Source organism: Microtus ochrogaster, linkage group LG2 (assembly GCF_000317375.1).
Source record: "Microtus ochrogaster isolate Prairie Vole_2 linkage group LG2, MicOch1.0, whole genome shotgun sequence".
NCBI classification, from domain to species: Eukaryota; Metazoa; Chordata; class Mammalia; order Rodentia; family Cricetidae; genus Microtus; species Microtus ochrogaster.
The window spans coordinates 12,504,003-12,516,642 of record NC_022028.1 but is presented as its reverse complement, the minus strand read 5'-3'; the positions used below and the strand labels follow the sequence as shown (position 1 = coordinate 12,516,642).

At 38.1% G+C, this 12,640-nt stretch overlaps 1 protein-coding gene across 1 annotated transcript in view; it reads left to right on the top strand.

Annotated features, from left to right (window-relative positions):
• Col19a1 (collagen type XIX alpha 1 chain) overlaps positions 1–12,640 on the top strand; it is a 319,373-nt gene that overhangs the window by 10,373 nt on the left and 296,360 nt on the right. Inside the window, exon 2 of the mRNA XM_026785603.1 lies at positions 1,441–1,567. Coding sequence (XP_026641404.1) covers positions 1,477–1,567 — 91 coding nt within the window. The 5' untranslated portion in view covers positions 1,441–1,476. The remainder of the gene's footprint in view (positions 1–1,440; positions 1,568–12,640) is intronic.

Here is a 12,640-nt window from a genome sequence, read left to right as displayed (position 1 = left end):
CACTTTCTTTATTCATTAACCAATGAAAGCAACCCATAGACAGCAGGACCTCTCACACCATATACCCAAGAGAATTGTAAGTGGGGGCACAGGTTGATGGCTGTACATCTTTGCTCAGAATGAGCGTTCAAAGCAGCCAATAGATAAAAACAAATGAATATCCACTGATAGATGATGAACAAAAAATGGGCACTTGGGAACAGTGAAGTATCATCTAGCCCCAAACCAGAGAAATTCCTGACACACCTCTCAACACAAATGAGCTTTTAGGTCCTTATACTATTGACCAGGAAAGCTCTTAGTCAGTTAATGCTTGATGCACATGCGTGTAGACCAGAGATCAGTTCCCAGAACTCATGTGAAAAACTGGATAGGGTGGTGTGTGCCTGTAAACCCAGTCATGGGGAAGAGAGCTCGCTGACCAGTCAGCCTACTCTGAATAAAAGACCTTGTGTCACAAAGGAAGGCAGCTGGCTCCCAAGGAGTCACACCTGGTACTTACTGATCTCCACTTTCCACACATACACATGTATATGTGCACCCATAAGCCCAAGACTGTAGGCACCTTTGTGAGTACACACAACACACACACACACACCACTACCACCACCACCAAAGATATCACATTAAATAAAACAAAGTCACCAGAAGGCAAAGTGGAATGATTGCAGAATCAACCAATATTCAGGGACCTACAGCAGTTCCACGCGTAGCAGGGAAAGTGGAATGATAACTGGGAATTGCGGACCATGAGATGGGAAGGTTTACTGAGCAGTCAAAGATACCCACTTCTGTGAACTGACAAGAATTGCTGAGATGGATAGCTGTGGGGGTTGGAAAGCAGTGGCAATGACCTTAATTACACTGACATGCACACCTAGAAATGGTCAAAATACAAATTTTGCATTACAATATATTTTACCACAATTTTTAAAAATATTTATTTATTTATTATGTATACAATATTCTGTCTGTGTGTATGCCTGCAGGCCAGAAGAGGGCACCAGACCCCATTACATATGGTTGTGAGCCACCATGTGGTTGCTGGGAATTGAACTCAGGACCTTTGGAAGTGCAGGCAGTGCTCTTAACCTCGGAGCCATCTCTCCAGCCCCTTTACTACAATTTTTAAAATAAAAAAAAATCATTTGAGTGTTATGGCTTTCCAACCATTGAAAAGGTGAGAAAACTTAAGCGAGGAGAATCTGTCATCATTAGTAGTTAATTGCCTAATAAACTAAGAAAGATCTAGAAACATTTCCTGAGCACTCCTAAAGATAAAAATAAGTATTGAAACAGTTACACGTTAGAGCATCATATACCCTAATATAAAATTATATGATATATAGAAATCAATTGTTTTCTCTTTGCTGCTACTGATTTTGTGGCTGTGATGCAGCAGAGTACAGAATCTCAACTTGAATGTTTCTGCCATTACAGATTCGTGGTCATTTGTTCCCATGGTTTCACGGCACAATGAGGCACACTGGCTCTTGGAAACTGTGGATCTGGGTGGCAATGTTCCTGCTTCCTGCTTTCACTTGTGTGACGGTCAGGGACAAGTCAGGTATGTGGGTCACCTCTCTCCTTGAATGATAAATGTTATCTATAGTCCTTAAATCATTTTAAAAAAATCCATCAAAGCAAATCTTGTTAAGATTGGAGAGGCTACAGATTAGATCTACTGATCCAGAAAAGAGAAATCATTGTTTTCTACCACTGACCTTCAGAAAGTGCCCATGGTGAACTTCCAGATTTTTTGAGATGCATCCTATCTTTTTCTGTAGTTGAAACTTGTAAGTGTGATTATATGCTTGCATGTCTCTGTGCATCTATATGATATTATCTCACATTTTAGCCTCTAAGAATTATTTGTTCAAGTTATAAGTCGAAAACCTCACCACTAATTAGGATTAACAAGGATGTGTCTGCCCTTAATTAAGAAAAAGTGAAAAACAGTCTCTGAAGTGTAAAAAGAAATAGAGTTTAATTATACATCGGCTTTGCGGTGTCTCAGATGAGAGAAACAAAGGGCGGGCCATCTTTACAGTATCCAAGAAATAGATAACATTTATTTTCAAGTGTTAAATTTATGAATCTTCTCTTAAATACTCCCAAAGGTCTTTCCAGCAATTTGGAGCACTCATTTTTATCACTGACTTTTAAAATTAATCGTGCCTATATAGATCATCAACCTTCATGCATTTCATGTTGCAAAGTTGAAGTGAATATATAAGGTCATTTGCTAAGGAAAGATCACGTGGGACGTACTCTGACAATAACCACAGATGGTGATTTATCTTGAGATCTGCAGACTGAATCTTTCTGTGTATGTTCTTCAGAATATTGCTTAATAATTTTGATGAATAGGACAACTTCCATCTCATAAAGGTCTTTTAGTTTATACAAAATAAAAACTGTCACCTATAACCATTTAGCAAATCTTTGTACATCTTGATAATTTATCACTAACTTCAGAGGAAGCCCATTTCCTAAAAACAATTCACGCAAAAATTAAAATTTTCTATTACGTATTTATGATACTTTGTGCTTGTCACTTGGTGTTGAGGGAATGTGACCTTTTTCAGGGAGAACTATGATGCCCAACAACTGCAGCCATGTTAGAGTAGAAAGTTACTTAGAGAAAGCAACTATATTCTGACAATCTGCTCCCTTAAATTTTTGTTTCTTTAGGAAGCGAAGGTGCTATGTTTTGCAATTTAACATGAGTAGGTGGGCTTCCTTTACCTAGAATGGAGGATAGATAAATCTTTAGCTGAGTGGTACAGCGTTTTTGGCCATGCTAGTATGTAGGAAATAGCTTTGAGTAGAAACATGGTTGGAAGGATTTACACAAATGACTCTGGTTATAGCAAGAGCAAGAATCACAGCAGGTACTGATTCCTGACTGTCTAGCAGAGATTCCCATTTGCCGTGGAAGCCATGGTAAGGTCAGTACTTTCCATTTTTGACAAGCCAACCATTTGAGTCCAATGCAGGATGACTGTGAAGCACTTAGGAAAATACTCACTGTTGGGATAATTAAATACCAATTTTTTCTGTACTATTCTTTATCTGGTTATCTTCTGTTATTTTATTTTAATCTCCAGCTTTAATAACTCATTTATTGTAAGAACACTTACCATGCTTTCTACTTTGTAAAAAGTACACTAAAATATGTTCTTCTATACAAATACAGAAAGCATTATTAACCAAAATGGCCCTGTCTACTGAATAGCCCTAGAACTCAATCATTTCACATAACCTAACTTCCATACTTTGGAATTTTTCTGAATGTTTTACTTTTCTACATTGAATATCACAGTTCTTTGAATAAGTTATATTGTATATAAAGCTACCCAAATGTAATCTAGCCTCAAATATCTAACTGAATTGGTTTCTTTGAAAGATTTTCTTTCTAAGAAGCTGAATTGTAATAAGATTCACAAAGCAGGTAGCCCTAAAAAAATTAATTTAGAAAACGCCAAGTTTTCTCATGCCATTTGGCAGAGCAAGAAGTGCATTTGGGCCTGCCATGGAAATTGCTTCATCTCAAATATCATTTACATTAATTGAAAATGTCAGCACACTAGCATCCCTGGGACAGTTGGAGAACATGACCCACTGGGCCTGGCCTGGCAGGAGACTCTTCTTGTGTCGTGTCTTGTGTGTCTGATTCACGGGGCAAGATTCCCTTTTTAGTTCCCTCATGTGCAGACCTGTGTGTGTGGTCACTAACCATTTACCGGAGGGAAGTGATTACATCTAAAAATAAAATCTAGCAAATCTGAGGGAGAGGCTAGGGTTTCAGTTCTGGACTTGGTGAGGTTGTCAACAGTTTACAGTTAAAACTAATGTAATGAAGGGCAACTCGAGGCTTCACTGACGTCCTCCGCTCGATGGCAGCCTTAATGAGGACCCGGAATATCGTTGTGAGTGGGACAGACTTCAAAAATAATATGGAAGAGTCAACAATATCGTAAACTGAAAAATATTGAATTCAGCTATTTCCCATTTTTTTTTTTTTTTTTAGTTTTTCGAGATAGGGTTTCTCTGTTTTTTCGAGATAGGGTTTCTCTGTAGCTTTGGAGCCTGTCCTGGCACTAGCTCTTGTAGACCAGGCTGGCCTCGAACTCCCAGAGATCCACCTGCCTCTGCCTCCTGAGTGCTGGGATTAAAGGCGTGCGCCACCACCGCCCGCCTGCTATTTCCCATTTTTGATCATTTTGCTTTATATTCACATTATGGAAAAAAAGATACATTTGTGTATTTTCATAGTATTAAAAAATTTCAACTTTGACAGCTTCAGCTCAGCTTTCAGGGCAGAGAAGAAAAATGTATTAACATATACAATATTTGACAACCTTTAAACTGGCTTAATCAGTTGCTTAAAACTGAATCCTCTATGATAGAAATGTCCATATCACATGGTTAGTTTCTTCTCTTAATGTGGCCCTTAAACGTGAGTACTGAATTATTATAAGAAATCCTAAAAAACAGAAACACCAGAGTGCAAAGGTTAGGTAAAATAGATGGCAGGGTGCCATCTAGGAGAATTTTTTCAAACAATTTTCCAACTTCATGTACTCTCCCATATGAAGAATTCTCACAGGCTGAAAGCTAAACACAGAAACCTCGCTAAGTCCTTAGAGGCAAAAGACATTGTTCTGAAATGTAGCTTATATTTGTAGACAGAAAAATCTCCCATTAACCCCATATAGAAATTTGTCTTCTCAATTTTTAGTAAATCTCAGTGCTCATATGGGTCCACCTAAAATCCCTCATAGGGACACATCCAGTACTTATCGCCAGCATGGGACCAGAGAACATGCTCCTTACCAGGTATTTTTTTTTTTTTTTGGAGGAAGAGGTTTGAATCAAAGATAAGTAGTGGAGATACTTTTGTGACCTCTTGTGATCTTTCCCCAAAATAGCTATGACTTTTTTTTTTCTCATTGGCACCTTTTTTTTTTTCATAGTAGTTTCGTTATATTATAGCCCAGCATGCTTTGTCTACTTTTGTTAGCCTTTGATTTACTTTCTCAAATGCCTGGGCTACATAGAAAGTAGTGCACAGAGATCTGAAGCACAACTAGGAACAATGAGTAAGCCGGCCCCTTGACTGCCTCTATCCAATAAGAATTCTGTTTTAGCTTTTGAAAAATATGAGAGATAGCTCAGTCAGTAAAAGGCTTGCCTTTCAAGCTAAATGGCCTGAGTTTGATCCCCCAAGAATGCACCCCCCCTTTTTTAAAGCCCATCCTTGTAACCTTGACTCTTGGAAGGAAGAGACAGTCAAAGTCTTGAGACCTGCAGGCCAGCTACCTAGACTACACAGTGCATTCTAGACGTCTGGCCAGTCCTCTGGCTTCCTTCCTTCTTTCCTTCTCTCCTTCTTTGCTTCCTTCCTTCCTTCCTTCCTTCCTTCCTTCCTTCCTTCTCCCTCTGTTGATAAAGATTTTAATTGGCGTATAATATTTGTATGTATTTCTGGGATGCACTGTGATAGTTCAATTATGCATATATATGTGTGATAACAAATGAGACTAAAAGTATTTATATATTCTTAAACATTTCTTTGTGTTGGGAAGTCTTGAAATTCTATTTTCTCTCTACTTATACAATTTCTAATAAATTATTATTAGTCCATAGTTGCTCCTTCTCTAGGACTGAACACTGAAATTCATTCCCACCTCCTGTTCCTTCATCCTTCAGTATTAGTTGCTTTTCCAGTTACTGAAACAGAGCACCTGACATAAACCACTAAGGGTTTATTTTGGCCCATAGTTTAAGGGTTCGGTTTCCAGCATGTCCAGGAAGTCATGGTACCGGAAGACTGAGGTGACTGGTCACATTGCCGCTCAGATAGGAAGCAGAGAAATGAATGTTGATGTTTTTGCTTGCTTCCTCCTTTTATTATGAGTCCTGCACACAAGCCTATGGAATGATGTTGCCCATACTTGGGCTGGGTCATCTCACTGCAATTAACCTAACTGAAGTCCCCTATAGATATACCAAGCAGTTTGTTTTCTGGTGATCCTAGATCCTTCCAAGTTGGCATTCACCTTCACACCAGCTTCGATTCTTGTGACTACTATTTTACCCTAGCACCAGCATCTGAACAAGAACACACAGTATTTTTCTTTCTATGGCAGGTTTATTCCACTTGATATGAGGTCCTCTATTTCTGCTCATGTTTCTACCAATGACAAGATTCTATTCATCTTCATGGATAAAATTTCTGCATTTTCTTTGTGCCATTATTTGTCAGTAGACACTTTGGTTATTTCTATAGCTTGACTGTTATGAATAATATTGTAATAGATATAGAAATATACATCTTTTGGTGTAAGAATTCCAGTTCACTTGGGAATGTCTTATAGTGGGGCAGTTGGATCATATTTAGTTCCATTTTATGTTTCCCAAGGAGCGCCATAGTATTTCCCTCAAAAAATGTAATAATACATTTGTAGTAACAGTGAACAAGAGATCCCCTTTCTCTTCACCATCCCCATCTATTTCTTGTCTTCATGATGGTTAAAATTGGAACAAGATGTTCTCACTGAGTTTGAATCTGCATTTCTATGATGATTGGTGATGGTGAAACGTTTTAAATGCATTTGTTTGCAGTGCATTTGTCAGCGTCTTTTCTGCTGTCGAGACTTTAGAGTCGCATGTTCTGGTTATTAACTATCAACCTCCAGAAAAAGATGAAATGTTTGCAGTCATTTCCTCACACTGTGTGTGCGCTGTCTCTTTCCTGTATTGATGGCTTCTGTGTTGTACCCAGCTTCCCAGGTTTATACACTCCCATGCCCTTAATTCATGAACTTCTGTTCAGCCATTTGAATTATTTAGTGGCTCCTCAGTCTGAACACTTCTAGCTCCTCCTACCTGCCGCTGATTAATACGCATGCTGTCTAATGAACCCTTCTCTCACCGCCACGGCTTGTTGATTCTTGCAGCTCATCCTTTCTGCCTTTCCCCATCCCCGCTGTTATCTTTGTAGTCCACGCTAACATCATCTCTGGGCTCACAGAGTGTGGGAAAGTGGCCAGATAAAATCTCAAGAACCAAGCTAAATTTGAAGTTTAGATAAATAGCAAATGATGCTTTCAAGCGCGCCTGGATGTTCTAGAGATTGTGTCAGACATACTGACGTTAAAATATTATCATTATGAATCTGGCATTTGATTATGAATCTTCCATTTATCCACTATATTGTGCAATCCTATACGATGTAATACAAGAATCAGACAGGCAGGGAAGGCTGGGCTCATGCAGGGGCTTTAAAGTGGAAGCACAAAGGCTGTGAGAAGAAGGCATGGACACCTGAGAAGCAGCCAGCACAAAGGTTCTGAGACCGATTACTGCTCAACATGAGGGAGAAATGTCACAAAGACTGGAGAAAGGAGTCAAAGGAATGAGGGGCAGGGGAGTAGAGGGTCGGGAACAGGGGATAGGGGCACATGCTACTGTGTTTTGTGATTGTAAATCATCTGATTTCTACGTCTGCAAAGTCAAAAGCTGAACCATGGACTCTGGCACATTTACCAGAGCAATGTTCACTGTCTTGTGAGTTCTCCTGGGAAAAAGTGCTTTGTTTGTCTATTCCCAGATAACATACAAATGGTGGACTTCTAGATTTATGGTGTACAATCTCTCTCAGAAAGACTTAAGTCACGATTATCTGAGACCTATGATAGCGTCATCCTTATCCACAAGAGATATATTGCAAGGCTTCCAGTGGGTGTTTGAAGTTATGGGTAGCAGTAAATCCTGCATACACTGTTTTTTCCTATGTATACATTACTTACCTATAATGAAGACCTATCTATAGATTAGTCCTAGTGAGAGATTGACAGCAATAGCTGGCACTAAAATAAAATTTAAAAACCCCAATATTCTGAAATTAAATTTAAATTAAAAAATTATTTCTAGATTTTTCCATTTAATTTTTCCATATTTCAATTCATTTTGAGTTCCTAAGATTTTGTAATGTAAAACCCATGGTGTGGGGGGGCTACTGTTAAAATGCAAATGTTCAGAGATGATGTACACTTTATTCTTATCTTTGTTTCAATTTTTGGATATATCTATTTTATTCTATGTGTTTAGTGTCTTGTTTGCATATATGCGTGTGCATCATATGAGTGTCTGTCTGGTGCCTGCAGACTTCAGAAGATAGTGTTAGATCTCCTAGAACTGGAATTTGAGATGGTTGGAAGCTGCCAGGTGGGTGTTAGGAGCTCAGTCCTGGTCCTCCGCAAGAACAAGTGCTTTTAACTGATGAGCCGTCTCCAGCCTCAGATATGTACATTTTAGCAAAGATAAAGCATAAATTATATCCTTACCAAGCATAGGACACATTTTCTTTTCCTATAATTTGTGAAGTGTTCTGTAAGTGATGCAAAGGCTTTTCTGTCAACTGAAAAGGTCTAACAGAACACGCTGGCCTTAATTTTTCATGACTCTGAAAATTCAGTTTTCCCCTTTGCCTTAGGATATACAAAAATGAATTCACCTTTTGCTTTTCCTAAGCTGGACTCACAAAGTTTCCTAGTTCATATTTGGCATGACCACCAGTAAACAAACACAGACTGCTTAGATATTAATCAGTTGAAAAGACAAACTTGAAACAATAGATTTTAGCTGGTCTTAGATATGAGAAGCAAGAGGACACTGAAAATATAAAAGAAAAAAAAGTGAAAGGAGATTTTCAACATGTCAAGTATTTTAGTGAATACCATAATAAAATGTAAATTCACATCATTCAGAGTAGAATACTCTGTATCATAGGAGCCAGCATGTATTTAAGATGTGCAAACTTTTTTTGACCCAAAGTGCTGTTTGTTTTTGTTTTATGTGTTTTAGGGATCTTGTCCAAAAATCCTTTTTTATAACCATACTTTCAATGTTTCTGTGCATAATTAAAAACATTTTTATGAGGCTGGAGAGATGGGTCAGTGGTTAAGAGAGCACTCACTGATCTGTCAGAGGATCTGGGTTCAATTCCCAGTACCTTCACGACAGGCTAAGAGCAGCCTGTGACTTTAGTACCATGACATTCAGTGCCCTCTTCTGGCTTCTGAGAGTACTGCATTCATGTGGTACAGATACATACACACAGTCAAACCACTCAAACACACACATATATTTTAAAATGTCTTTAAGAAGAAAAGTAAACCAGTCCCAAGATCTAGTATGTCATGCCTACTGGTAAAATGAGGACCAGAACTAATAGATTAGATCTATTCGTGTGTATGTGTGAAAAGGGATTCGTTTCTTAACATAGCTAAAACAGATGATGGGAACAAATACATTTCATTAAAGAATGAAAAGAGTCTTACATTTTTGGTTGTGAGCCTAGCCTTTAATGGCTAAGCCATTTCTCCAGCCCAAGCTGGGTGGTGGTGGCACACACCTTTAATCCCAACACTCTGAAGGCAGAGACAGGTGGATGTACATGAGTTCGAGACCAGCCTTCTCTACAGAGCAAATTCCAAGACAAGCTCCAAAGCTACAGAGAAGTCCTGTCTTGAAAAAAATCATATATATGTAAAAAAGAATGGAAAGAGTTTCTTAAGTTGTCATTATTTTGTTTAAAATATGCTTTTGAGAGATGTTCAATACAGAACGAGAGAAAGTTGGTTTGCAGGAAATGTGTTTTTCTCCTACTCTCTCATTGAGTAGCTGCACGACCTATTTTTCTAGGATGATTCTTTCAGATGACCAGGAAACAAGAGTGTTAAAAGATGTTATTCAATCAAGTCATGGTATATGCTAAGCTGAGCTAGATGACTTCCCTTTTGTTTCCTGTGGCTCCTTTCAGCATCCCATCTATCCTGGAGACTGCCCAGGTTTTTCAAGTCATGTAAAGGAGGAAATGAAGCCTGACAATCATTAACATTAACACTTTAGCATGCATTGGTTAAAGCTACTTTTATTTGCTTTTGAAAAGCTGTTGAGTTCGGCAAGCAATGTATCATCCATAGAAAGATGATATTCATTACTCTGAGATACTCCTGAGAGCCTCTGAGGGACAGAGTTGCTGTGCTTGGTCCTGTCTGCCTAAGAAAACATTTGAATCTTAGGCATAAGTCTAAAGATATATTAATATTAAAATACACCTTATGTTTATATGTTTATATTCGAATAAATTAACATGCCCAACTTGTGATAGTGTTACTTCTACTGTCTTGTATTATAATGTATATGTCACTATTTAAATTGATTAGCATTGCTAGCTTATGATAGGAAGCGCCACTACTTCTTTCCTCATTTTTATGCAATGAATTCATGTATCTTCATAAATTTATCTTATTACCCCTGAAACTTTAAAACACTTAGTTTTAATTTGTTTTGTTCAGCTGTTCACAACAAAGCATATGTTTTAAAGGTAGGAAACAGCATTAATGTTTTATAAATGAAATACTTTTAGTGGGGAAATACATACATATTGCTGGGAATGTTGAATCTCATTTATTCCAAAGCAATGTGTTTATTCTGTTGACATCAACATATATTCCCTAGGAAGAATTGAAATGAGATTTACAGTTTCCTACTGGAAACAGGCCACATAACTCCTCCTCCCTTCCCAAGTCTCCCAACGGGGAAGCCCTTCTGCTGCCCAGAGATTCCTTCTGTCAATCACACACTACATCTTTCCTCTATGTGCCTATGAAGAACGCAAGGTTCCTCTTATGGCATATTGCCATATAGACATTAATAGCCAATAGACATTTTTATTGGGATATTTTAATCACTTACATTTTAGAGCTACTTTTAGATTAAAATATTTTCTCAAGAGAGCTACTACTCTCCTTCTTGTGTTGAGATTTTGCTTATATAGTCTAAAGTCAGTAAATGTTAAAAGCACAATATACTGAATTTTTATGTTTATATGTACACTAATGAAATTATGACTCAAATAAAATCATAAAATGTTTCCTGGATTCTAAAAAATTTCTGTATACTTGCTCTGAGGTGATACCCCCTCTATGGTAATCACTTCTCTGACAGAGATTGGCTGTCATAAATGGAATAGGTAGTATATATTAAGGGGAATGACACTCCCCCACTTACTTTGCCTCTAATATCCAAACATTTCAATGTATCAAGCCAAATTTTTCTTTTTAAACTGTTGTCCAGTTTTTTCAGTGTGTCCTCTTGATGAACTTTTAGGTTGTAACTCTACAAGTAATGAAAACATAGGCATTCTTATCTAAAAGGTCATTTCCATTTCTGTTTTGCTCTCCTGTCTCTTGGAGTTCATGCATCGCTAGCTTCAGTAAACACTGTCAGAGGGTTTTCCCAAGCGGCTGCACCACTCTCGGCCCCCACAAGCAATGTAGACAAGCTAAAAGTGTTCGCCATTTGTCACAGCCTCATCAACACTTGGAGTGACAGTTCTTTAATTTTGGTCATTTAATGGACTCTCAGTGGTTTCCTCTACTGATGGGGTGACACCCCTTGGAATATGTGAGTTGGTAATTTGCATATTCCATTTTGTAAAGTGCTTAAAAAGTTTAGAGTGTATTGGAAATGAACTTTTTCATGTTTTGCTCATTTGTGGGAGCTCAGGGCTTGTTCTGGATTCATTGGATATTTTCTCCTTATGTGTGGTTTGCCTTCTTTCTTTAAGATGCTTCTATTGTAAATACCTTCTCCTATTCTCTGGCTTGTCTTTCACACTTCCGATATTTTGATTAATACATGCTTTCAGCTGAAACCCCATTTATCAATAGTTTCTTTTGACAGCAATGCTTTGCCTCTCTCCAGAGCTCTTTGCTTCTCCAGATTCACCAAGCTCTATGCTTCACTAAACCTACTTTATGTTTTCGTTTAACATTTATAATTTTCTCCAATTTCCTCATGTAGTATAAAAAACAAAAAAATCAAGATTCAGTGTTTTCCTGTGTCAATATCTAATACCAGGTCCCATTGATTAAAACACTCTCCATTTCCAACTGAATGGCAGTAGTTTCTGCAGTAAGTAGAGCTACAGGTGAAGGGTCTGCATTTGGACCTCCTATTCTGTTTGATTGATGTCTTTCTATATGTACACCGAAGCCATGGAATATGTGAGTTGGTAATTTGCATATTCCATTTTGATATGATTCCTTATATCTCATGGTTTGTCTCCAAGTTATTGTTCAACTTTGCCTTTCGCTATCTTTGCTTTTCCATTTAAACCAGACAATAAACTTGTCAGTTTTCAAAGACTCACACACACACACACACACACACACACACACACACACACACACACACACACACACACACACACACACACACATCCCAATCTATCGAAATTGGGATTCTAATTGTCATTCAGAAAGAACATGTTATTTGCTTCTTCCTTGCCAATGATGTGATAGCATCACTTAGACTTTGAGGCCCTTCCAGTAAAATATGCTACACTGATCCTGGCCACAGCTCTAGCTATGAGGTGCTCTTATCAAACGAAGGGCTGAGGCAGTCAGACGTTAACCGGAAAATCAGAGGCTGTCACTTTCAGCCCAGTAGATGGTCAGTTTGCCATCAATGGTTTATTTCCTTTCCATACTATGACCTTTATGACATGAAACTCAAACACAAATTTTTGATGTGGAGAATTGAACCTGTGATGATACAATGT